This window comes from Panthera pardus, unplaced genomic scaffold (assembly GCF_024362965.1).
Source record: "Panthera pardus isolate Hobbes unplaced genomic scaffold, ASM2436296v1 HiC_scaffold_25, whole genome shotgun sequence".
NCBI classification, from domain to species: domain Eukaryota; kingdom Metazoa; phylum Chordata; class Mammalia; order Carnivora; family Felidae; genus Panthera; species Panthera pardus.
The window spans coordinates 28,744,933-28,770,402 of NW_026526821.1; the positions used below are offsets into that span (position 1 = coordinate 28,744,933).

Genomic DNA, 25,470 nt, shown 5'->3' on the forward strand with positions numbered 1-25,470 from the left:
TTTACAAGTGAAGGAGGGACACAGGAGAGTGGGAGCAGGAGGCATATTGACCGCAGCAGAAATAGGTCAGGAATGGGACCCTAGGCGCTGGAACAGCAAGGACACCGACTCTACCCCAGCAGGTGCTGAGTAAGTGCTGAGTAAAGGGAGTACTGGCCACATGAAGCAGAGGTCTCTCCAGAGGCAGGGGTGAGGTGAGGCCTTGTAACTGGGAAAGTCGCTCAGACTTTCAGTCCCTCATCGCTGGAACCAGAGGGCTGGTCAGGATTGGAAAAGGGAAGAGCTGGGAGCCTGCAGGCTGAGGTTCCAGATTTTCCACCAATTACCAGCCATGGGGCCTTGAGCAAATAGCACAACCTCTCCAGGCCTCAACGTCCCTGATCTGTGGAAGGGGCTCATTCAGGGGCACCCATAATAGCACCTGATCCTTATCTGTTGCTCAGACAGTGGAGGGCATTCTTACTGACTTGCCGTCACAACCAGGGGATGGAGCGATACTCACCACTCACGGTGACCTGGGTGCCTGGTCCAGACTTAAACTCCACCTCATGGGCCCCTTTCTGGAACTTCACTCAGTAGTAGGTTCCCGCGTCTGCTGGGGTGATGTTACTGATGCGGATGGAAAAGTCCAGGTTGTTTCTTCTTGTGGCGTCTGAAACATTTGTTACGTGGGGAAAGTGGCCTCCTCCGAAACTGAAGATTAACTCCCGGTCTGGCCCCGTCCCCCTGAACCACCTGATTTTCCCAACGGGGACCAGGGAGGTCAGAGTGCAGTGCAGAGTGGCCGTCTCTCCGGCTGTGACAGACACCAGCTTCTCGGGCTGGATCACCTGCAGCTCCGCCTCACCTGCCACACCTGGAGGGAGAACAAAGCAGGTATTTAGCATCCTTGTGCGATCCTGTCCATCCGCGCAAGTGTTTATCCACAACAGCCTTCACTGAGTGCACACCGTGAGCCCAGCCCACTGCGTGTACACAGCATGTAGCCCTCGCGACGAGCCTGTGACACGGGACCCTGTTGCAGACGAGGAAAGGAAAACACAGAGAGATTCAGTGATACATATATCACATTTTCTTTATCCATTCATCAATAATGGACATTTGGGCTCTTTCCATACTATTGTTGATAGTGCTGCTATAAACACTGGGGTGCATGTGTCCTCCAATCTGTGTTTTTGTATAGTTTGGAGAAATATCCAGTAGTGCATTTGCTGGCTAATGGGGTAGCTCTGTCTGTAACTTTCTGAGGAACCTCCATTCTGCTTTCTAGAGTGGTTGCACCAGGTTACATTCCCACCAACAGTTTGAGAAGGTTTCCCTCTGTCCGCATCCTGGCCAACATCCGTTGTTTCCTAAGGCGTTACTTTTAGCCATTCTGACAAGTGTGAGCGGTATCTAATTGTAGTTTTGTTTTGTATTTCCCTGGCGATGAGTGGTATTGAGCATGTTTCTTCACGTATCTGTCAGTCGTTTGTACGTTTTCTCAGCCATCCAAAGGAATGCAATATTGCCGATAGCAATGACGTGACTGGAACCAGAGTGTGTTATGCGAAGGGAAATAGGTCAGTCGGAAAAAAGATACCGAATGATTTCAGTGATAGGTGGAATTTAAGAAACAAAACAGATGAACAGAGGGGAAGGGAAGGAAAAGTAAAATAAGATAGAAATAGAAAAAGAGCGAACCATAAGAGAGTTTTTATCTATAGAGAACACTGTGGGTTTCTGGAGGGGAAGTGGGTGGGGGGATGGGCTAATTGAGTGATGGGCATTAAGAAGCAGAATTGTCGTGATGAGCACTGGGTATTATATGTAAGCAATGAATTATTAAATTCTATTCCTGAAACCAATACTACACTATACGTTAACTAACTTGAATTTATTTTCTTAAATATAATTTATTGTCAAATTGGTTTCCATACAGCACCCAGCACTCATCCCAACAGACATAAATAAATGGAAAAACTTCCTCTGTTCGTGCATTGGAAGACTTCATATTGTTAAGATGTCAATACTACCTAAAGCGATCTATAGATTCAATACAATTGTTATCAAAACCCCCATGGCATTTTTTTTTTTTTTTTTTTTGCAGAAATGGAAAAGCCCATTCTAGAATTCATATGCAGTTTCCAGGGACCTAGATCACCAAACAATCCTGGAAAAGAAAATAGTTGGGAAACTCATACTTCTTGATTTAAAAACCTACTACATAGTATAATAATTAGAGTACTATAGTACTGAAAAGAATAGGGGGATAGAGAAATGAAATTGAATAGAAAGCCTAGAAATAAACCCTCACATATATGGTCAAAAGATTTTCAACAAGAGTGCCAAGGCCATTCAGTGAGGGAAAGAGTACTCTTTTCAACATGAGATGCTGGGAAAACGGGATATCTACATGCAAAAAAAGAATTTGAACCCTCATTTTACTCTATATAGAAAAATGAGCTCATTGGATGAAGGGACCTAAATGTAAGAGCTAAATGTATAAAATTCAGAGAAAAAACCGTAGGCAAAACTCATGATATTGGATTTGACAATGATTTCTTGGATAAGAAACCAAAGGAACACATAATAAAATTAAAATATATGTAAATTGGACTTCATCAAAATTAAAAACTTTTGCACAGCAGAGGACAATATTAAAAGTGAAAGAGGGACGCCTCGGTCGCTCAGTTGGTTAGACATCCAACTCTTGATTTCAGCTCAGGTCATGATCTCACGGTTCATGAGTTCAAGCCCCAGGTTGGGCTCTGTGCTAACAGTGTGGAGCCTGCTTGGGATTTTCTCTCTCTCTCTCTCTCTCTCTCTCTCTCTCTCTCTCTCTGCCCCTCCTCCACTTGCACTCTTTCTGTCTCTCTCAAAATAAACAAACTTACAAAAAAAAGTGAAAGAGAACTCACAGAATGGGAAAAAATATTTGCAAAGCATATGTCTCAGAAAGAATTAATAACCGGCATATATAAAGAATTCTTACAATTCAACAAAAAAATATCAAATAGCCCTGTTAAAAAATGGACCAAAGACTAGAATAGACATGTCTACAAAGAAGATACTCAAATGGTGAGTAAGCACAAGATATTGAACATCACTAGTCATTAGAAAAATGAAAATCAAAACCACAATGAGATACCCTTTCATCCCTGAGAATGGCTTTTATCAAAAACAAAAGAAAGCAAAACCAAAATACAAGAAAATTAAAAATCAGAAAATAAGGATTGAGTAAGCTGTGGAGAAACTGAAATTCTTGTGTGTCGATGGTAGAAATATAAAATGGTGCGGCCGTTGTGGAAACAGTTGTGTTATCATTAAAATTTAAATGTAGAATTTGCCGTATGATCCAACAATTCCACTCTTAGGTAAATATCCCCCAAATTACAGGTAAGTACTCAAATACTTGTACATCCTTGTTCATAGCAGCATTATTCATGATAACCAAAAGGTAGCAGAAAAAATTCATTTCTATCCATAGATGAATGGATAAACAAAATGTTGCTGTAGGTATGTATGTGATATATACACACACACACACACACACACACACACACACACATATGTGTGTATATATATATATATATACACACACATACACACACACACACACACATATATATGTATATATATGGAATTTTATTCGGCCTTAATAAGCATTAATAAGCAATGATAGTCTTGGGGTGCCTGGGTGGCTCGGGTGGTTGTGCGTCTGACTTAGGCTCAGTCATGATCTCACGGTTTGTGAGTTCGAGCCCCGCATTGGTCTCACTGTTGTCAGCAAAGAACCTGCCTCGGATCCTCTGCGCCTCTCTTTCTGTGTCCCTCCCCAGCTCACACTCTCTTTCTCAAAAATAAACAAACAATAACAGCAGCAACAACAACCAAGAGCAGTGATAATCTGATATGTACTATAATCTGGATGAACCTCAAAAGTATCATTCTAGGGTGACATATGCCAGATACAAAAGGACAGATATACGGTTCCATGTGTATGAAGTACCTAGAAAAGACAGATTCATAGATACTAAAAAGTAGTTGCTGTGGGGGTGAAAGGAATGGAGAATTCTTGCTTAATGGGTACAGTGTCTGCTTAGGATGTTGAAAAAAATCCTGAAATGTGCGGTGGTACCAGCTTCACAACTATGTGAACGTACTTAATGCCACTGAATTGTATCCTGAAAAATGGCTGAAATAGTAGATTTCGTGTTATGTATATTTTAGCACAGTAAGAAATATCTACAAATATCTACAAACAAGGTGATCCCCCCCATGTAGAGCCTTTCAATTGGACTAAATGGCTCTAGGAGAAAGAAAATGTATCGTTCCAGGGGCTCATGCATTTGAGAAATCTGCCCCCGAAGGGGGAGATAGAACCATGGGAATGTCTAAGCAGGCGAACTAGTAGGCTACAAAATTGTTCATGTTCTGCAAAGAGTTGTGGGACGTTGCCTATGGCTGAACATTGAGTTATGCATTGAAAGGACGCGAGCCGCCTTCGGAGCAATCGTTGAACTGCGCGTGCCAGACTTTGCAGGTGGATTTCACTGCCTCAGTGACTAGCCAGTCTCTGAAGACACAGAGAAATACAAAATTATTCCTTATTACTGGAAGTGTCCTAAAAACTAGGCAGGGATATAAATCAGAGAAACGGGCACCACACACACACCTGTGTTCTTTTCTATTGCTCAGCTACTCCTCGGGGAGAAAATCTGTGGTTCACTCTTGCAGAGTGTGAGCTGGTAAGACCCATGCACTTAGCACGATTTGCGACCGAGCATGTCTCCTCAGGAGGGCACGTGTCACCACAGCCAGGTCTTGGGTGTGCCAAGAACATCAAGTGGTTTGGTTTATAAGTTTGGACGAGGAGATTGGGGTGAGGAAACTGAGCTGCTAAGACAAAAATGGGAAGAAACAGGAATGCATTTTTGGAGGAAGACATGGAGGGACCAGGAGAGGGAGGAGGTAAGAGGGATCAGAGCATCAAGAGGAACCAGGGTGGGGCGCCTGGGTGGCTCAGTTGGTTAAGCGTCGGACTTTAGCTCAGGTCATGATCTCATGGTTTGTGAGTGTGAGCCGTGCTCTGGGCTGACAGCTCAGAGCCTGGAGACTGTTTGGATCCTGTGTCTCCCTCTCTCTCTCTCCCTGCCACTCTCCTGCTTACACTCTGTCTCTCTCTCTTTCTCTCTCTCAAAAATAAATAAATACTTCAAACAAACAAACAACAGGAACCAGGGAAAGGTGTAAACTCTGCCATCTGTGAATCTATATTCCTCATAGATTTCCATCTCTGGCCCAGGCCTCGTCTCTGAACTCTGGATTTGTATGTGCAATGAGCCACTCAACAATTTGCATAGATAGAAGCAAACCTCTCACTGTTTACACTGTCCCCAACTGAACTCCTCAGTTTCCCCCACATCCTTGTACATCTCAGATGAGGCACCTTTATTCTCCAAGACGCTCAGGTCCAAGCCCTTGGGAACCTTTCTTTCCACTCCAAATCCTATGTATCAGGAGATCCTGTTGTCTCCCCTTCTGCATGCACCCACAATCCGACCTCTTTCCCCTTCCTCTCCTGGCTGCTGTCTGGGTGCAAAATGCTTTTCCTTGTTTGCATGAACACGACGAACTCTTGAATGCTCTAGTCGCTTCTGTCTGTGCCCTATGGTGTCTAATCTCAACCAAATGCTGGTATAAGTTAAAACTCATGGTGGATCATGTCATTTCTGTCTTCAGAACCTTGCAGTGGCAACCATTTTACTCAGAGTGAAAGCCCAAACCCTTGAACAGAACAGGAGGATTCTACTCTCCTGCTGTTCCCGAGCTATTCGGGAAGGCTCTTTCCCCAGAAGATCACATGGCTCACACCCCAAATTCTTGTAGTCTTTGCTCTAATCTCCCTGTTCAGTGATGCCCACCCAGGCTACCTCTTTAAATACATCCCACCCTGAAGAGTCTCTCATTGTCTTCTCCAGCTGTACTGTCATGTTTTTCCTTAACACTCATCACTTTCTAAATTTTTTTTCAATATATGAAATTTATTATCAAATTTGTTTCCATATAACACCCAGTGCTCATCCCAAAAGGTGCCCTCCTCTATACCCATCACCCACCCTCCCCTCCCTCCCACCCCCCATCAACCCTCAGTTTGTTCTCAGTTTTTTAGAGTCTCTTATGCTTTGGCTCTCTCCCACTCTAACCTCTTTTTTTTTTCTCTCCTTCCCCTCCCCCATGGGTTTCTGTTAAGTTTCTCAGAATCCACCTAAGAGTGAAAACATAACACTCATGACTTTCTAACATACTATGTTATTTCCTTATTTGGTATGTCTGTTGTTTCTTTTCCTTTTCTCCGCTACGATATAACTTCCATGAGGGCATCTACTTTTTCTCTTTTAATAACCAGTATGCCCAAAGCTCACATAACAGTTCTTGGCACCTAGTAGTTACCCAGTAAATATTGGTGTAATGTGTGAATTGCCCAGTGTGATCCCTGTCTGAGACCCTGCCCTCTATTTTCAGTGGAGAATTTCTCAGGAAAATATAATGAGAAGCTGAATTTCCCATGAAGATGACTGTGGGGGAAAAAACTACTTGCATATACTCAGAAAACGGAAGAGCCCAAAAGAAACAAATCACAAATGCTCTTCCCCCCCACCCTACCCTTCCCTCCACCCACTGGCAGATCTGCAGAAATCTCATGGGATGGATGTGGGGCCATAGGGTTCGAGAAGAGCAATGGTTAGACCCGTGAGATCTAGAATCAGACCGCCTGAGTTCAAATCATAGCCCTGCCTTCACCACTGAGTGACCTTGGACTTTTCCATGCCTTCTTTGCTTATCTGTAAGGTAGGGGGACAGAAATGTCTACCTTGGGTACAAAGATCACAGGACATAACAGACACATGCATTTCCAAGTGGGTGTAGCACATGGTGAGTGCTCAGGAAATTGGAAAGTGATTACGCATGAGATTTCCTGAGGCCTGGAGGCATCAGCTGACACTAGATGGTTGGGATCAGGATATAATTACAGGTGCGGATCATACAGGCAGGATCCTCTGTATCTTGGACCCCTTCTTTTCCTCCCCACTCCGGTCCAGCATGGAGGACCTCCAAGGTAGTAATGCACAAAGTTCTACTCCTTCTACCCAGAGAGAAGTTTGCTTGTCTTAAGAGCTTGGTGGATGGTGAGCAGTACTTTAGAGAAGTAGAAAAAGTGGGTGAGGAGCTGAGAGGGAACCAAACATCTGTTCACTGTGCATTTCACGTAGAGTGGACGTGGCGTGAGGAAATCGATAAGAAAGCGTTTTCAGATATCCCATACCCACGTGTGCACCCTTCCTCATGCCCAAACATGTACACACACACACATACACAAGTGCATTCCCAAGTATACATGAAGTGTGGCCCAGCATGCTAGCATACAGATCACTTTGAGGATTCCATGAAATTGTCATACATGTTAAAAGCCGAGTAAAAGATTTGGCGCATAGGAATCACCCAACACATCGTTAACCAAAGTTTGGGAGGACACACAGCAGAACTGGAACTCTGGAGACCTCGGAGTGTGCTAAGTGATGCCTCTTCTTCTGTTTCCCTCTCTGTATTTTCTGATGTTTGTTTAGTTAGCCTCCACCGAGAAGCCGAGCAGCATAACACGGTGAAAAGAATGAACCGTGTAGCTGGGTGGCCTGGACGTGAATCCCAGCAGATGCACTGACTTAGGTAGCTGACATTGGGCCATTAACTCTCTTTGCCTGAATTTCTCCATCTGCTGATCAGCAGTACAGCCCTAGCTATCAGGCAGGGGTGTTGTGAGAATTAGGTCATTTAATACCTACAAACTTGTCCTTGTGACAGATTGAAGCCTCCACTGTCTGGATGCCTCTGGTAACAAGCTGTAGGTGATGGATGCATAGAGGAAATGCTCAGATCCCCGACTTCCTGCTCTCAGATGACACCCAGTCCTTGGTCTTCTGTGGCAGCCCTGGGTAGCACACCTCTGGTTACCTGGAAGCCCTTGATGTCCAGGGACATGGGAGGTGTTGTGGGATCAGGAAGAGGGGATTGTACCCCAAGGCAGTGCTTACCTGTGAGTCCCAACAGCAGAGCCAGCAGCAGGTAAGGAGGCAGGTGGGGCCCGGAGGCAGGGGCCAACATTGCGGAGGCCTGGGGACCCTGCTCTGTGCAAATGTGTATGCTGGGTAGAATGGGCCTCTGTTCTGTAGAGGGGAAAAGCCTTCCTTCTCCTGTCATTAGGGGAAGTGCCTATGATGGGGTGACATGGCTGTGGGGCAACAGTCTGCTTCTAGATTGTGAAAGAGAAGTCAGGCAGAGAACACCTCACTTGGTGAGGGGTCCTCTTCTCTCTTTCAGAGAGAGTGGAGAGGCCCAGGAGAGATAATGCTTCCTGCCTGCATGGGGCCTCTGCCCCCTCCAGTGGGCCCTCCCCTCATCTTGAGGTCTTCATGGTGATTCCCACTTGGGAGCCCCAGACCAAGGCGGATCTGCAGTTGGGGGCTGTGTCCCAAGCTCCTGAGCCCAGAACACTTAGGGGTGGCTGGCTTGTGGCCTCAGGCTCCACCAGCCTGCCAAACGACGGGCGAGATGTCTAGAAGTGAAGTAACTCCATGCTTTGGAGTTACTCAGCAGGAAGAAAAGTGGTTCACCAGAGCCTGCCCAACTTTGTGATTGAACGAGGTCTGTTCCAGAAATGACTCCCCACTCCAACCCTGTATGTTGCAACTGGTAAAATTTCACCCAAAGGCACAGTACAGAGTGGACCTCTGAAGTTGTCTGTGCTTGGGGCACCTGGCTGGCGCAGTCCGTGGAACGTGTGACTCTTGATTTGGGGACTGTGGGTTTGGGCCACACCCGTGCAGATTACCTAAAAAAAAATATCTTAGAATAAAAAAAAGCAGTTGTATGTGCTTACATCATTTTCTCTCCTCTTTCAGGAGAGGCAGTGGGTTATAGGTCCCAGAAATCATCACACTCCCAGGCATTTATCTGAGTGAAATGAAAACCAGGACCTCACAAAAACCCATGTGGGAATGTTTACAACATTCTGTAATGACAAAAAGCTGGAAACATCCCAAACATCCAGTAATAAGGGAAGGCTTGAACTACTTCTCAGCAGTAAGAAGGAATAAATTATTTCATTTGCACAACTTGTAAGTTTCCGAAGGCATTATGTTGAGTGAACAAAATCAATCTCAAAACGTCACGTACTGTGGGAATCCACTTACACAACATTGTCGAAGTTGTAGAGAACAGATGGGCATGTGCCAGAGGCTTGGTGTGGTGGGGCGGGTGGGCACTCTGAAAAGCTAGCACAACGGAAACTTTGCGGCCACGGAGTTGTTCTGCACCCTGAATATGGTGGTGTTTACACCAAATACACATGAGCGGAAAGACACAAACGAAAGCTGGGAATGTTACAAGACTGAGCTGTAAAACACAGTGCCGTTGTCATTCTAAGGTGGACACCCACTATGACGTTATCTAAAATTAACATATTAAGATGATGGGATAGAAATGTGCACGCGGGGTGTGGGGTCCGGAACACCAGAGCATTGTATCCCCATCATTCATAGTAGGATGTCAGCGAACAATGCCTATGGGGGAGATGTCTAGAAGTGACAGCGTAAGCATGCTATATGAGATCTGGCTATGACATCTAGAATAATCAGTTAAAGATAATCAATTAAAAGAGTGGAAAATGGTTGCCTCTGACGGATGGAAAATAGTGGAAGGTAGGGAGATTCCGGTTTTAATATGTAGAACATACCGAACTCTTTGCCTCTTAAACCACGTGCATATGTAACTTTAATAAAGGTAAAATCTAATCTAGGTGAGTAGATCGATAAGAGGTACTCATTAAAGAATGTCCACACGATAAGCGGTAATACAGGCTTGATAAGCTTTCTGAATCTAAGATCGATGTTCAAAACTCAATTACCATCCTATACAGAGGCCCAAAACCCAGTGCAAACAATAATAATAATTTTTAAAGATTCCATAAACTAGAAAGTTAATACTCTAGTTAATAGCTCTAACTAGGGATGCATAAGAATAACGGAACAAAAAGCCCTATAAAATGGTGAATTAAAAGTCATCAAAGAAAACCGAACTTGAGGTGTCTCATGTCCATGAGTGGCAAAACTCATTGGAAGATGTCAGTGCGTCCAAATGAGTACGTAAAGTCAGTGTAACCAAATCATAATCGTAAAGGTGTTTATAATGAACGTTGACAAAGTGATTCTCAAATGCGTGTGGGCCAAGGAGAGCCTGGCCGTTCTGAGAAACCAGGACCAGGTGGGAAGGTTTGCCCAAAAGAGGTATCGAAACGTGTTCTACAGCTATTCTAATGAAGACAGCAGTTTTTTGTTTTTGTTTTTTAACGCATTTTATTTTTTGTTCTTTGGTGGAGCGGCTCGTCAAATCTTTCATGCACTTATAAAATGGGATTGTTTGTCTTTAAATATTGTCTCTCAGGCGTTGGCGAGCTTTGTCTTAGATGGCCGGACAGTAAATGCTTTATGCTTGTGGACCGTCAGGTCCGGATGGCAATCACTTCTCTCTGACATTTCAGCCTAAAAGAAGCCACAGAATAAAACTTGACTTGCACAAACAGGGGGTTGTACCTAGGCCGCCTGTGTCCCAGATACAAGTCCTCGAGTAGATTCGTTTGACAAATACTTTCTCATCGGTCACCTTCCTTTTCTTTTTATCAACAGTATCTTCTGAAGAACAAGGTTTAAATTTTTATGAAGTCAAATGGATCAATGTTTTCCTTTCCAGATTGTGCTTCCCATGTCTTACCTAAAAGAGTCTCTGCTCACCCAAAATCATAAAGATTTACTTTTGTTTGTTTGTTTGTTTGTTTTTTCCTCCAGTTCCTTCTAGAAGCTTTACAATTTTAGGTTTCAAATTTAGGTCTAGAAAAAAAATTTAGGTCTATGATCCCACTGAACACATTCATTTGTTCTGAGTATTTTTGTGTGCATTGTACGATAATCTTTCTATAAGGTAATATTCTTTTAAGACCGTATTAAATGCTGTGTATGTTCTAAGGAAATGGTCACGTCAAAAGTTGGGGCGCCTGGGTGGCTCAGTCGGCTAAGCATCTGACTTTGACTCAGGTCACGACTTCGTGGCTTGTGAGTTTGAGCCCCACCTCGGGCTCTCTGGTGTCAGCACGGAGCCCGCTTTGGTTCCTGTCTGCCTCTCTCTCTGCCCCTCCCCAGCTCGTGTTTTCTCTCTGTCTCAAAAATAAATGAGAGCATCGAAAACTTTTTGAAAAAAAAAAAAGTCATCAAAAATGAAAAGCTCTGGGGCGCCTGGGTGGCTCAGTCAGTGAAGAGTCCGACTTCGGCTCAGGTCATGATCTCGCGGTCGATGAGTTCAAGCCCCGCAACGGGCTCTGTGCTGACAGCTCGGAGCCTGGAGCCTGTTTCAGATTCTGTGTCTCCCTCTCTCTCTGACCCTCCCCCGTTCATGCTCTGTCTCTCTGTGTCTCAAAAATAAATAAACGTTAAGAAAAAAAAATGAAAAGCTTTTTTTTTTTTCTACTAGAAAAGCTCCCAAATGACACTAATACAGCTGCTGTGTGGACCACAGCAAGGGAACAAGAGGGACTCTCTCACTTGTGCCCACAGAAACAGAGAGAAAAATGCTCATTGCAAAGTTGTATTACCCAAACAGCAGATAGAGCTTTAATACTATCCTCAGAGTCGGCCCTAAGTTGTAGAATATTCTTATAATATTTTTTTAATATTTATTTATTTTTGAGAGAGAGAGAGACAGACAGACAGAGCATGAGTCAGGGAGGGGCAGAGAGAGAGAGGGAGACACAGAATCTGAAGCAAGTTCCAGGCTCTCAGCTGTCAGCATAGAGCCTGATGCGGGACTCAAACTCATGAGCCGTGAGATCATGACCTGTGCTAAAGTCGGATGCTCAACCAACTGAGCCCCCCAGGCCCCCCAGAGTATTCTTAGAATAGAGAGCCATGGAGCTGTGGAAAGTTAAGAAAATGCAGCTACATATACCAACGTGAAGAAAGCCCACATGCTACGCTGAGCCCAAAAAATAAAAGTTCCAGAGTGCTGTATACTGTATAACAGCATTTATATAAAACTTAAAACATGCAAACTAAAATTGTGTATTCCTTAAGGATTTATAACACGTTGTAAAATTTTAAAATCCACTTTGAGAAGGATAAACGTGAAATTCAAGACCGTGTTTTTAAAAGAAACAGGAGACCGTATCAGCAATATGTTACTATTTTGCAAAGACAGGATGGGGAAGGCCAAGGATTTCTTACATATTTCCTATATGTTTCGGAACCAAAACAGGCTCATTCCAGGCAGTGACCTCAAAACATACAGGGGTCAAATAAAATCGTACTTGCAGAAGGTATGTATGAAAGTAAAATGCGTTCCTCCAAAATAAGGAAGCAGCTCAAGTGTCTACCAAGAGATGAATGGATAAAGAAGATGTGGGTATATGTCCATATATACACTGCACATATACACACATTACTCAGCCATAAAAAGGAATGAAATCTTGCCACTTGCAGCAACATGGATGGATCTAGAGAATATAATGCCAGCTGAAATAAGTCAGGGAGAGACAAATACCATATGATTTCACTCACCATGTGGAATTGAAAACAAAACCAATGAACGATTTAAAAAAAGGAGGCACACCGAAAAACAGACCCTTACCTGTCGAGAACAACCCGATGGTTACCAGAGAGGAAGGTGGGGGGTGGGGGGTGGGGAGGGGGATGGGAGAAATAGGTGAAGGCAGTAAGAGTACACTTAATCGTCATCAGCCGTGACGAATGCATAGAATTGTTGAATTCCTATGTTGTACACTTGAAACTGATATAACACTGTATGCTAACTGTACTGCAATTCACATTTTAAAAAGAAAAAAGGAAAGTAAAATGTGCTCTGAAAATGAAGGGCTGTTCCTCATCACAGACACAATGGGAACCTTCTTTTCTTGACCCTCTTGATTGTCTTCGGGGCAGAGGCAGGGCCAGTGTGAAGCTCAGTGCATCAGGGTCTCTGGGTCCCTGAGACCAGGGTCCATCCTTGACACTGCTCTGAAGAGAGCGGAACATCAGGACTCCGCTCCGAGAGAAGAAACATCAGGAGGGTGTGGGGAAGGGGGCATGTCCAGGATGGAAATGGGGGTGGGGGGCAGCTTCTCCCACCATGTGAGCCTCCTGGACGGGGTGGGAGGAAATTCATTGCAGAGTATGCAAGAGCGATCGTGGAAAAATCATTCATTCATTCATTCATTCTTGTATTAATTCCCCAAATACTGCCTGGATTCATGGTACAGATCAGAAATAAGACCCCTACTCACTACACCCCAGCCCCCTCTGTCTGGTATTCTGAACTCCCCCCACCCCACGTTCATGTTTGCCAGTAGTCTGAGCCTCCCTGTCCCTCGATGGGCTCCATTAGATTTTAGCAATACTTTTCTAATTCATTCCAAAATAAGTCCTACGAAAACTGGCGTATATAACAGTATATGGGGGCACTCTTTGGAGCTTGAGGCTCAAAGCTTTGACCTTCATCCCACCTCCACACCTTGGATCCCCACCCAGGGTTCCAAGGGACTTCATTTAAAAGCCTCCAAACCCAGGGCACTGCTGGATGGGTGAGATCTGGAAGCCTCTGAGATTTCCAACAGACCTTTGGAGAAAACAAGTGTTTCCAGCCTCTTCTTGAGCCTGGATCTCCCTGGGAGGTACAGTGTGAAACAGTGGCCTTACCCTGGACTCCTCTTGCCAGCCCATGATGGTGACCATGACCTCTCTCCTTATGTACTAAGACCTGCCCCCAACTCACCTGTTACCGGCTCCGCCACCTGCAGATGTAGGTGACTATGAAACTCATCGCCAGCAGCACCTTGAAGCCCAGAAGGAATCCCACAAAGATGAGGGCAGGCATCTCGGGACCTAAGTACCAATGGGCAGAAGGACACGGCAAAGGGGACACTGTGAGTTTAAATACCTCACTCCACTTAGGAGACAAAGGTGACCTAGTTGCTCAGAGCAGTGGAGGTGGGCTTACCTGAGCTTCCGATGGGCTTGTATGTGCCGTGTGCTTCCGCAGACAGTATGAGGCTGGCCTGGATGGGAGGTTGGGTCTCGTGCTGCACCTTACAGGTGAGCACCTGCTCGGACCCCGGCCCTGACACGTTCACCAAATGCAAGCTTTCCAGGGTGTAGGTCCCATCGCTATTCTGCTTGGATGTGAGTTGCTCAGCTCCCTCGATCGTATGGCAGTTGTCCGTCCAGGTGAGATGCACACTCTGTGGATAGAATCTCTGCACGAGGCAGGTGACAACCACCAAGTCCGAGGAGGGTGAAGACTGGGACACTGTCACTGTAGGGGGAACTGACACAGCCCAGAGAGAGCAGACAATTACTATAGGAAGGCCACTGTGGGAGCCTGGGAATTCCTTGACGATGGGTCATCTGCCCAGATGTCTGCCCCAGAGGAGGATCCAGGTACTTGTGAACAGATTCCTGCGTAGGTAAATGCATGGCTGAATGAGAGTGTGCTTTGAGTGAATGCATGCTTGATGCATGGTCGGAAGGAGGAATGCATGGATGAAAGAATGAATGGGCTTGATGAAAGCCTCAAAATCTTGCTCTCTCTTTTTCCACTTTGGCCATGAAAGATACAAAGATGAACATTAAATGCCATTTAAGAACCTACAAGTCAGGTGACCCACTCCATGACTTGATGATTCTACGAGTTGAAGATTCACGGACTCTACATCTTGACGACTCCAAGGTACTGAGATTTTACATCGGAAGGAACTAGGATTTGGAGAGGTTCAGTAACCTGCCCGAGGTCACAAGTGGCAAAGCTGGGGTTACACCAGACACAGCGTGTTTTACTGTCGTGCTAGTCGGACACCCCAACTTTCAGGCTCTATGCATTTATGATTCCGGCTTCTGAAATCATGATCTAACGACTTCTAGAACTCTTTGCAACTGGGTTTTCAGCTGTGCAGTAGAATGTATTCACAATGAGGAGGCTTTGGAATATGTTTCAATATGACACAACCTTGTTCTCGCGGTCCGTGAGTTCAAGCCCTGCGTCGGGCTCTGTGCTGAAAGCTCAAAGCCTGGAGCCTGCTTCGGATTCTGTGTCTCCCTGTCTCTCTCTCTCTCTCTCTCTGTGCCCCTCCCCCCTCACGCTCTCTGTCTCTCAAAAATAAGTAAATGTTAAAAAATTTTTTTAAAAAGATGAGTGGGACAGCCAAGGCAGGACGCCATCCCCAGAAGCCACTATCTGTACTCAGCCTTTCCCCCCTCAGCACACAGGTAAGGATTACTCCCAAGCAAAGAGGAAGAACTGGAGAAGGGAGTATTCAGGATGGAGGAAGCCTGGGGTCCAGGAAGGATTGGCCAGGGTAAGTAAGAGGGCGTCAGAGGACGCCAAAGACCACAGAAAGGAAGGACAGGCTCACATGCCCTTTCTAGCCACCAGGGAGCTCTCCTGGCTGTGTGGTATCCAGGCAGCGTCCGGAGGACAGAGACCCGGGCCCAGCAGACGATCACTGTTTCGACACAGAATGGCAGTGCATGTGTGGTCCCCTCTAATCCTTACAAAACCACATGAGCTGAACAGGGCATATGCTACCTAGTATCAGAAAACAACAACAGCCACTTAGAAGGAACCTGTACCAAACAAGCCCCGATCTCATAAAAATTCTCAAGGAAGAACTGGTTGAAACTTCATCTGGTAAAACGTTTCAGTGATGAAACTAATTTTGTTTAATTTACATCTTAATTCAATATAAAATATAACCACAGCGATGTGCCGACTCTTGGAAGGAGCGAGTGCTGCGAGTCTAAGGAAGTAGAGAGAATTTTCCCCCAAACCTGACTCTACGTCCTACCAGTGAATCCATACGGTACCTGCACATTTCACATTCGCGGCACCATCATTAAAAGGTCGTTGAAAAATTATTTGAATGTCCTGTCGATTTTCACAGGGGCCTCTTTCAATCAATGCGTTCTCTCTTTAAGTTTTTAATGCTTATTTATTTTTGAGACAGAGAGAGACAGAGCACGAGCAGGGGAGGGGCAGAGAGAGAGGGAGACACAGAATCTGAAACAGGCTCCAGGCTCTGAGCTGTCAGCACAGAGCCCGACGCGCGGCTCGAACTCACGAACCGCGAGATCATGACCTGAGCCGAAGTCGGACGCTCGACCGACTGAGCCACCCAGGCGTCCCAACAACGTGTTCTCTCTTTTGAAGTGCCCACGGAATGATGAGTATCATGGATCTTCTTCGTTTTCCATCTGGAAGCACTCAGAGGCTTTGCCTGTGATGCCTGCGGTCCCCCCATCGTTGGCATCAACTTCTCGAAATACAACTTTTGCAAGATCTCTGATTTCATTTCACAATGGATGCAGATTCCTTCTGCATAGCGTGGTCTCTAGCTTGCCAATCAAGGCAAGACTGATCTAGAGCAGAGGGTTTCTAGACTACGCACCGCCTCCCCCAGCTGCTGGTTCAGAGTGGCCGTGCTGGGAGACTTGTCCCTCCTTGAACTCCCACGACACTTCCCGCATTCTCCGCCTTGGGATTTCTCCATAACCATGAAATGTCACCCAGACCATGCAAGCACATCCCAGCTTCCCTCTCCCCACCCCCCCCCCCCTCCAAGGGACAATCCCCAGGAATGCTCTTCCCAGTTCCTGAGAGGGTCCCAGTAGGGCTGAGCCTCACTTGTCCACAAGGGCAACCATTCAATAACTCATCCTTTCTTGAGTGTCCTGCCTTCCCTGTCTGACCCTCCCCACCCCTTATCCCAACCGCTGTGCCTCTGTGGATCCCTTCCCAAACACCTGCACCTGGTCCTGGTTTCAGGCTCTGCCGTCAAGGGAACCCAGATAAAGACACCCACAGTGGCATTTCTGGGACGGGAAACCCAGCAGAGGTGCAGCCAGTGCTGAGCAGCGAGGGGTTTGAGTGGGGGCTAGTTTTACAAGTAATTCATTTGTGAATATCTGTATTTTCTAGGATTTTTGCTTTCCTACACCATTGTCCTAACTCCAGGGAGTTATATAATAAATACTCAGGTAATGAAGAACCCTCTGAATTATCATTTTCCTACTTTATGCTCAAATATACTGAGGCTGGGAGAGCCTAAGTAACTAAGCAGGCAATCCCATAGATGGTAAAGAGTGGATAGAAGCCTGAGTTCACCTCTTGCACTGCTGGTGGGAATGCAAACTGGTGCAGCCGGAAAACAGTATGGAGGTGCCTCAAAAAGTTAAAAATAGAACTACCCTACGACTCAGCAATTGCACTACTGGGCATTTATCCAAGGGATACAGGTGTGCTGTTTCGAAGGGACACATGCACCCCCGTGTTTATAGCAGCACTATCAACATAGCCAAAGTATGGAACAAGCCCAAATATCCATCGATGGATGAATGGATAAAGAAGATGTGGTATATCTATACAATGGAGTATTACTCGCCAATCAAAAAGAATGAAATCTTGCCATTTGCAACAACGTGGATGGAGCTAGAATGTACGACGCTAAGTGAAATAAGTCAGTCGGAGAAAGACAAATATATGATGTCACTCATGTGGATTTAAGATACAAAACAGCTGAATGTGAGGGAAGGGAAGTAAAAATAAGACCGAAACAGAGAGGGAGACAAACCACAAGGGACTCAAATACAGAGAACAAACTGAGGGCTGCTGGCGGGGTGTTGGGTGGGGGGGAAGGGCTAAAGGAGTGAGGGGCACTAAGGAGGGCACTTGTTGGGATGAGCACTGGCTGTTACATGTAAGTGATGAATCACTGAATTCTATTCCTGAAATTATTATTACACTATATGTTAACTAAATTGGATTTAAATTTAAAATAATAATAATAATAATAATAATAAAAGAAGCCTGAGTTCATATGAAAAATCTCTCACTCGCTGGCTTTGCAACCTGGGGATGGCTTTACTTCTTTGAACACGAGTTTCCTTCCGTAAATCCTCAAGGGCACAAACAGCACAGGGCAGTGGCATACCTTTAATTCGTCAACCCACATGAGTGTGCTTTACTCACTGTGTGCTATGCTCATTTGAGGTGTTAATGTCAGTATTTTTATTCGTGTAAAATGATGTCTTTCCTGCCACAATAATAGCGAAAATATTGAGAAAATATTTTATAGACTTTAAAGTCCGATGCACATTTAAGGAATTAAATATTACTGCTGTGCATCCTTGGACCACTCACTTGCCTTCTCTGGGGGTTAGACTCGTCATAAACAACGGGATGCTTGCTATAATTCCTTCTAGGCATGATGCCCATGACCTCACCGAATTTACAGACCTGCCAAGCATGGGTCCAGGCCAGGAAAATCGACAACAACAAAAAAATCAGATGACACATTAGGCCCTTGCCTAAGTATGAGTAATCGTCCAAAGACGACATAGTCCCTAAAATTTAGAAGCTGCAAACACTTACATCCTCTTCATATAAAACAGCAATAATAAAAACATAAACTTCCTGGAAGGTACTGTTCTTCATTTTACAGATGAGGAGACTGAGTTCAGAGAGGTGACGTGAATGGTACAAATAATAATTAGTAGCCACCCCAGCGGCTGCCACCCTGAAAGGTTAGCACGAGCAAGGCACTGTGTTGTGCACCTTACAGGTGTCATTTCACTGCACCCGTGCCACCACCAAGTGAGGGCTGTGCCATTTTCAGAGGAGGAAACAGAGGCAGAGACATCCACAGCCCAACTCTGCACGGACCCACCTGAGCAGCGAGAACGCCCTTACCACGGAGGTACTGGTCCAGGCTGATGGCTTTCTGGAAGACCGGTGTGGATTTATGACTGACGTGGCATTGGACGAAGGAGAGCACATCGTCCGCTTGCAGCGGGACGAGCACTCGGCTGGTCACATTGTGTGTGTCCCCACTGGGGTGGACGTAGGTCTGCGTCTTTGGGAGCTCGTGGTTCTTTTTAAACCAGGTCACGGTAATGTGGCGCGACGGGAACCCGGAGGACACGTAGGTCAGCTGGATGCTCTTCCCCGGCTCAGATCGCTGAAGGGGGCCTTGCAAGGAGTAGGAGTAGGTGCTCCGGCCTGCAGGGAGAGACCACCCCTCCCATGAGAGGCACGGAGGTGCCCAGAGACCACGGCTCCATGAGAAGCCCCATCGCGTCCTCCCCCTTAGGGTGTAAAGGTTAATTCCAACAGGAGTGGGATTCTGAAGCCAACATCGGAGGCCCGACAGTGGCTAGACGGGGAGCACAGCAGTGTGTATGGGGCCGACTCCCACCCACACCCCCCGGCCAACACCCGCATCACTGGACTCATCTCCATTTCACAGATGAGGAAACTGAGGCCCAGACAGGCTAGGTAACTTGCCCACGGTGCCCAGCCAGTCAGTGGCAGAGCCGGGGTTCTTAGCCAGACAGTCTGGCCCCAGGGTCTTTGCGGTCTCAGCTCAGGCGTGTCCTCTATCCCCAACAAGGGAATATCACGTCCATGCGCAAAGCTCCTGGGTCAGAGAAAAGCAGGTGGCACAGAGAAGACCTTAAGAGCACAGGCGTTGGGGGTCACACTGGGCTGGGCACCCCGGCAACTGCAAACAGTCCGGGTGCCAAGCAAAGGTCAAGGAAAGGAATCCCCAGCAGGCCAGGCGAACCCCACAGGTGTCAGGACACAGATGAGGAACTGAGCCCTGGGCAGGCAGTGCTTTGCCCGAGGGCTCAGATGGTTGGTGGCAGCCTTGTGATGGGACACCGATCTGCTCAGCTCCAGAGTCTGGCCACCTCTAAACACAAGATCCAGAGTCCGCTTCCAAGGAGCGAGGGTCCCGTCGGCAAGCAGACAGAGCCCCGCAGCAGGAGGCCCCGCGGGAAAGTGCCAGTGTGATGACCGAACCATGTGCACAGCGGGGCCGTTCAGGGACAAGGACAAATCAGAAACAGAGCACGTAAGCCTGAGTTTGAGAAGAGACATGAGGGAACACTGAGGTCTATCTTCTCCGGCAGGATGGGGGAGAAAAATACAAAAGAGCACAGTGATTTTGCAGACAGACCGCCCTGCCTTTTGACCCCAGCTCAGACCTCTCAGACCTCGGCCCCTCCGCTGCCTGTCCTGTCCTATGTCAGCCAAGCTACGCGAGCACGACTGGGACACGGTAAGTGCCCTACAGGCATCAGCCAGACGCGAACGGAGGGCCGAGGTGGGGATACCAAAGAAGGGCTCTGTGGGCCAGACCGGGGAGGTGCTGCTGTGCAGGGGCACTCGCACCGAACGGAAGGGGCCCTGAACGCCAGAAAAGGAAGAAAGATAAGACAGAGAGAGGAAAAAACTCGGAGTGAGTCAGTAAAGAAGTGACTCAGAATGAAATAACCATACTTGCTTTTCCGAGGACAAAAGACCAGTTTGGAGTTTTCTATCCAGATCTGTGTATCCCACTGGGTGGGGTTGGGGGGGGGGGGACACTTCTCTTATTTCTGCTGGACGTGGACAAAAAAGAACCTGGAGAAACTGAATGGTGAGTAGGATCATTCCCCAAGAATTCTTATAGCAGGCAGATCAAGGCCGGATCTGTCCGGGAGAGATAGGATGCAGGGTCGAAGCCCTTGCTGGGAAGACGGGCTGTTGTGCCAGCCCGGCCTCCATCCACCCTTTGCTGGGAGCGGCAGGGACCCTGAGACATGTGCACAGACGCAGCCATTCACACCTGCACACACCTCCTGTAGGGAGCTGTCCTCCCCCACTTAGGGCGGTTCTGGAGAGCTGTCAGTCCGCACTGGGGCTCCCCTAGGCCTGGCCAATCATGCTACTCTCTTCTCTTCCCATCCCCACATCCCCTCCTGGCCCGTCATTCATTCTCCCGAGCTGATCCAAGCTGGTCCAGGAGAAGCAGCTTGCGCGGCTGGTGTGGGTCTGAACTGCGAGCAGGCAGCTCCCCCTAGTGGACACAGTCACACACGGCCACAAAGGGCGAGAGAAGGGGAGCTTGGAGAGGATTAGGATGGGCGGAGGGAGGCAAGGAGGAGAGAGAAAGGAGGCAGAGAGAGAGAGAGAGAGAACTGAATAGGAGAGAGGAGAATCTTGCTCTGGCACCCACTCTGTTTCCCAGCTAAGGGAGTTGAGAATTCTGGCCTCTTTGAAATTGACTCTCAGAAACTTCCAGCTGAACCAGTCTTGATTAAAAACCTTTGGTGCCCAGCAGTCCCTAATCTCTGCCATTTCCTGCAGTCAAGCGTGAAGGCAGCAAACTTCCTACCAGAAGAGTGCGTGGGACTGGGGAAGGGAAGTCCTGCTCCTTGTTGGTGAGGGTGGGGGGGAAGGAGGGAGGGAGGGAACTTAGGGGTGAATGGCTCCGAGTTTTATCGCCAGCCCAGGGAACCCTCCCTTTCGTCACCTTCATCCAGTGCCACCCCGAGCCCCTGACCTACTACAGCCTGCACCCCAGGCCCATGCTTGGTGTTTTCATGCCTGACTCTCCCATCCATGCCGCCCAGAGGGGCCAGCAAGAGACCGCACCCACCTTTCCCCAGCCTGGGTGCCTGGGCCCGCAGGGTGATGTTGGCCCGGAAGGGTGGCTGCTCATCCTGGACCACCCAGCAAGCAAACTCGCTCCCGTCCAGCGTGGCCTCCGCCTGCCACGTGTGTTTCAGAGAGTAGGTGCCATCTGGGTTTCTCATGACCTGTGGGGACTCCACCGTGTGGACCTGGTGTCTGTTCTCCATCCAGGTGAGACGTAGGTGGGAGGGGTAGAAGTGGCTCGCGTGGCAGGTGAGATTCACTCTCTGTTGCACGTGGATGTACGTCCCGGAGGTCTTGGTGGTGATCTTCAGGGTGGGGACAACTAGACAACCAGAAAGGAACATCTGTTGAGATTACCCCTGCCCAGCTGGCCTCTTTCCTTCTCCCAAGAACCAGACACAAGACCTGTCACTCTCATCTGTTACCTTTCTTGTATGCTTAATGTAAGGCCAATAAAGTGAAATGTTAACATTCATTAAATCTGAGTAGGGGTGCCTAGGTGTCTGGTGTGTCATTTTTTGTATGTTTGAAATATTCAGTACCATGAAGCACAATTTTAAGAATCACTGGGGCACCTGGGTGGCTCAGTCGGTGAAGTGTCCGGCTCTTGATTTCAGCTCAGGTCATGATGTCACTAATTTGAGCCCCGCCTCAGGCTCCGTGCTGACAGTGCAGAGCCTGCTTGGGATTCTCTCTGCCCACCCCCTGCTTTGACTCTCTCTTTCAAATTAAACATTTAACAAATCAAATTAAGTTAAGTTAATAAAAAGAATTACTGGGGCACCTGGGTGGCTCAGTTGGTTAAGCTTCCAACTTCAGCTCAGGTCATGATCTCACGGTTCGTGGGTTCGAGCCCCATGTCAGGCTCTGTGCTGGCAGCTCAGAGCCTGGAGCCTGCTTCTTCCTCTCTGCCCCTCCCTTGTTCGTTCTCTCTCTCTCTCTCAAAAACAAACATTAAAATTTTAAAAAATGTATTAAAAAAAAGAATTGCTAAAATATGATGCCCACAAGGACAAGGATTTAATTGTACTCGTTGCTGTATCTTCAGCACCCAGAACAGTGCCTGGCAGGCAGTCAATGTTCATTATTTGTTGAATGAATAAGACATTTAAAAAATTTTCTTGAAATTTACATTTATTTATTTTTGAGAGACAGAGAGAGAGGGCACAAGGAGGGGACGGGCAGAGAGAATGAGACACAGAATCCGAAGCAGGCTCCAGGCTCCGAGCCGTCAGCACAGAGCCTGACGCGGGGCTCGATCCCACGAACCGCGAGATCATGACCTGAGCCAAAGTCAGATGCTTAACCAACTGAGCCACCCAGGTGCTCCAGGACATTTTTTAAATTTAAAAATAATAACAATGATATTAATAGAGCAATGATATTAATAGATGCAATGATAGTAGCAGTGATATTAATCGCAATGATATTAATAGATATTAATAGAGGTGTTTGGGATGGAAAGTTGAGACAAGATCATGAGATAATAGTAAGATGATGATGATGGTGATAAATGGAAAGTTGGGACCAAACATTCATCAACAACTTCCTGTGTGCCAAGCACTGTTCTAGGTACTTCATAAGGAATGACTCATGTAATCCTCACATGAAACCTACAAGGGCTTATTTTTATTCCCACTCTGGGAGGGGACTGAGGCCCAAAGAAGTTAGGGGACTTAGCCGAGATCACACACGTCATAAAATGGTGCAGCCAGGATTAAACCCAGACGGCCGCCCCCGGTCTCCCGGGGAGTGGAGGGGAGAATGGGACTTTGGGCAGAAGACACTGAAAGCTAATGCTGCTGGGAGGTGACACCCTTCCCCCCACACTTCCTGCCCACCCACCTTGGAGCACTTGGGAGAGGTTCATGGTCTTTCGCAGAGGCTCTCCCAGCGCCCTGTGGGTGACTTCACAGGTGATCTCCAGTAAGAGATCCTGGAGGGTCAGTGTCACCCACACCTTACTGGTAACGAAGTAGTTGCCTTGGTTGTTGGTCACCAGGTGCTGGGCTGAGGCTGGATGCTCATCGCTGCCCTTCATCCAGGTGACATTGAAATCCCAGGAGCTGAAGGGGCCGGCGGTACAGTTGAAAGGCACCGGGTTTCCCGGGGTCGTCCTTCGAGATGGGCCCGTCAGAGAGATGAAGGGCTGCCCGGCTGTGAAAGAGAGCTTGTGACCATACAAGGCGCATCTGACACTCAACAGCCTGTAAGGGCTGCCGGTGGCACGTCAGGCCTTGGGGACTGACTGTGTGCTGTGTCTTGTTCCGGCCTTGGGGAGCATAGGACGCATGATGACAAGTAAACAGACAAACATAGCATTCTAACTGAGGCTCAACCTCAGGGAAACAGAGTGCTGAGGTTAAAAAAAAAAAAATGCCAGAAGGCTTATTCTAGAAGAAAATAGTAGTCTACGGCCATACCACCCTGAGCGCGCCTGATCTCGTCTAGAAGAAAATGAGAGAAGGCTTCCTGGAGGAGGTGACATTTTGAACTGAAACTGAGAGATGGATAGGAGCCAGCCATGAGGAGGGGCATGGGAAGAACATTCTAGAAAGTGGGAATGGCAGGTGAGAATACCTTGAGAGGCTGAGAGATCTGTAGGACTCCAGCATCATGGGCAAAGAGGTACAGATGGGGAAAAGCCTGTGGTTCAAGGTAATGTTGCTGACTCTATTCTGAGTGCGACCGGAAGCCATTGGAGACCATGAACACAGGACCAGGTGGCCTCACCGACGTGGTTTAAAAGGATACTGTGGTTGCCATGTGGAGGATGGAAAGTGGGTGGCAGGATGGGAGCAGCGACAGCAGTGAGGAGGGGACCCAGGACTGCCTGGGCCAGGCCGGTGAGCGATGGGGGGGACCTGAGACCCGTTCGGCAGAAACAGCCAGCAGGACTCGGTCACAGACTGGACACAGCGGGCTATGGGGAAATGTGTCCCAGGCTTTTCTGTCGGGCATCTGGGCGGACGGTTCTAGGTTCGGGGAGAGGTGTGGCGAGGACACAAAGATCTCCCTTTTGGACACCAGTGTGACATCAAGAGCCACTGCGGGCAGGGATGGCCGGCCCTCCTAATCTGGTCCTTCCCGTCCACATCTCCGCTTGCTCAGCTCCGGGGAAGCGACATTCTCTCCACCTGAGGCAGCATCCCCCTTCCTCCTCTTCTAGCCTCCAATCTGTGCCCTAGACTCATCCCACGACACCTGCAGGACCGGGCTCCCCTCCCCCTCATGACAGCCTGCAGGGGCGTGACAGCGGTGACCTCTGCAAGTCTTCACTGCCCCTGGCCTCCCCCCCCACCCCCGTGCCCCTGCGCTGAGCCGGTCTATGAGCTGGGTGCTGGGGACACAGACAGGTGTCAGACAGGACCCCTGCGCGGGAGGAGCATCTGGTCAGGTGTGTGGGTGTGGGGAGGACAGACAAACCAGCACTGACAACGCAGGGTTCTGGGTGACGGAGGGCAGCTCGGGCGGCTGTGGAGCGTATCCTCTCAGCACCCAGCTCCGGAACCTTCTGCGTCATGCTCTCTTCTGAGTAGACCCTCCTGATCATCGTCACCCCACTGCACGGGGCACCCTGTGGCTCATAGAACGTTTCCAGGTGTGTGTTTATTCTCATCTGCATCCCACTGCGGGAGGCTGGTATTGTTGTCCCCGCTTTCCAGAAGAGGAGACAGCCACAGAGAGGTTTAGTGACTTGTACGAGGTCACACAGCCTGCGGGGGGGGGGGGGGCGCTAAGGAGGGAGGTTAAGCAGTCTGACTGAGAACCCTGCAATCTTCCTGCGAGGCCAGAGGCGCCATCACTCGGGGGGGGGGGGGGGGTCCTCCCTTTCTGTCCCTCCCACCCTCACACCCTCTCTGACCTAGATGTGTTAGCCACTCGGACCAGAGCTGACATCAGGGAGACCGGGTG

At 47.8% G+C, this 25,470-nt stretch overlaps 1 pseudogene and 1 gene segment (V, D, J or C); both read right to left on the reverse strand.

The window, feature by feature from the left end:
• Window positions 1–473: 473 nt before the first annotated feature.
• LOC109274815 (signal-regulatory protein beta-1-like) lies at window positions 474–8,423 on the reverse strand (annotated as a pseudogene).
• Window positions 8,424–10,424: 2,001 nt separating this feature from the next.
• Window positions 10,425–24,803, reverse strand: LOC109274817 (signal-regulatory protein beta-1-like). The segment is given in 7 exon segments: window positions 10,425–10,580; window positions 13,855–13,964; window positions 14,080–14,406; window positions 18,823–19,131; window positions 21,557–21,877; window positions 23,401–23,712; window positions 24,136–24,803. Coding segments are annotated over 5 exon segments (1,260 nt in total).
• Window positions 24,804–25,470: the final 667 nt, after the last annotated feature.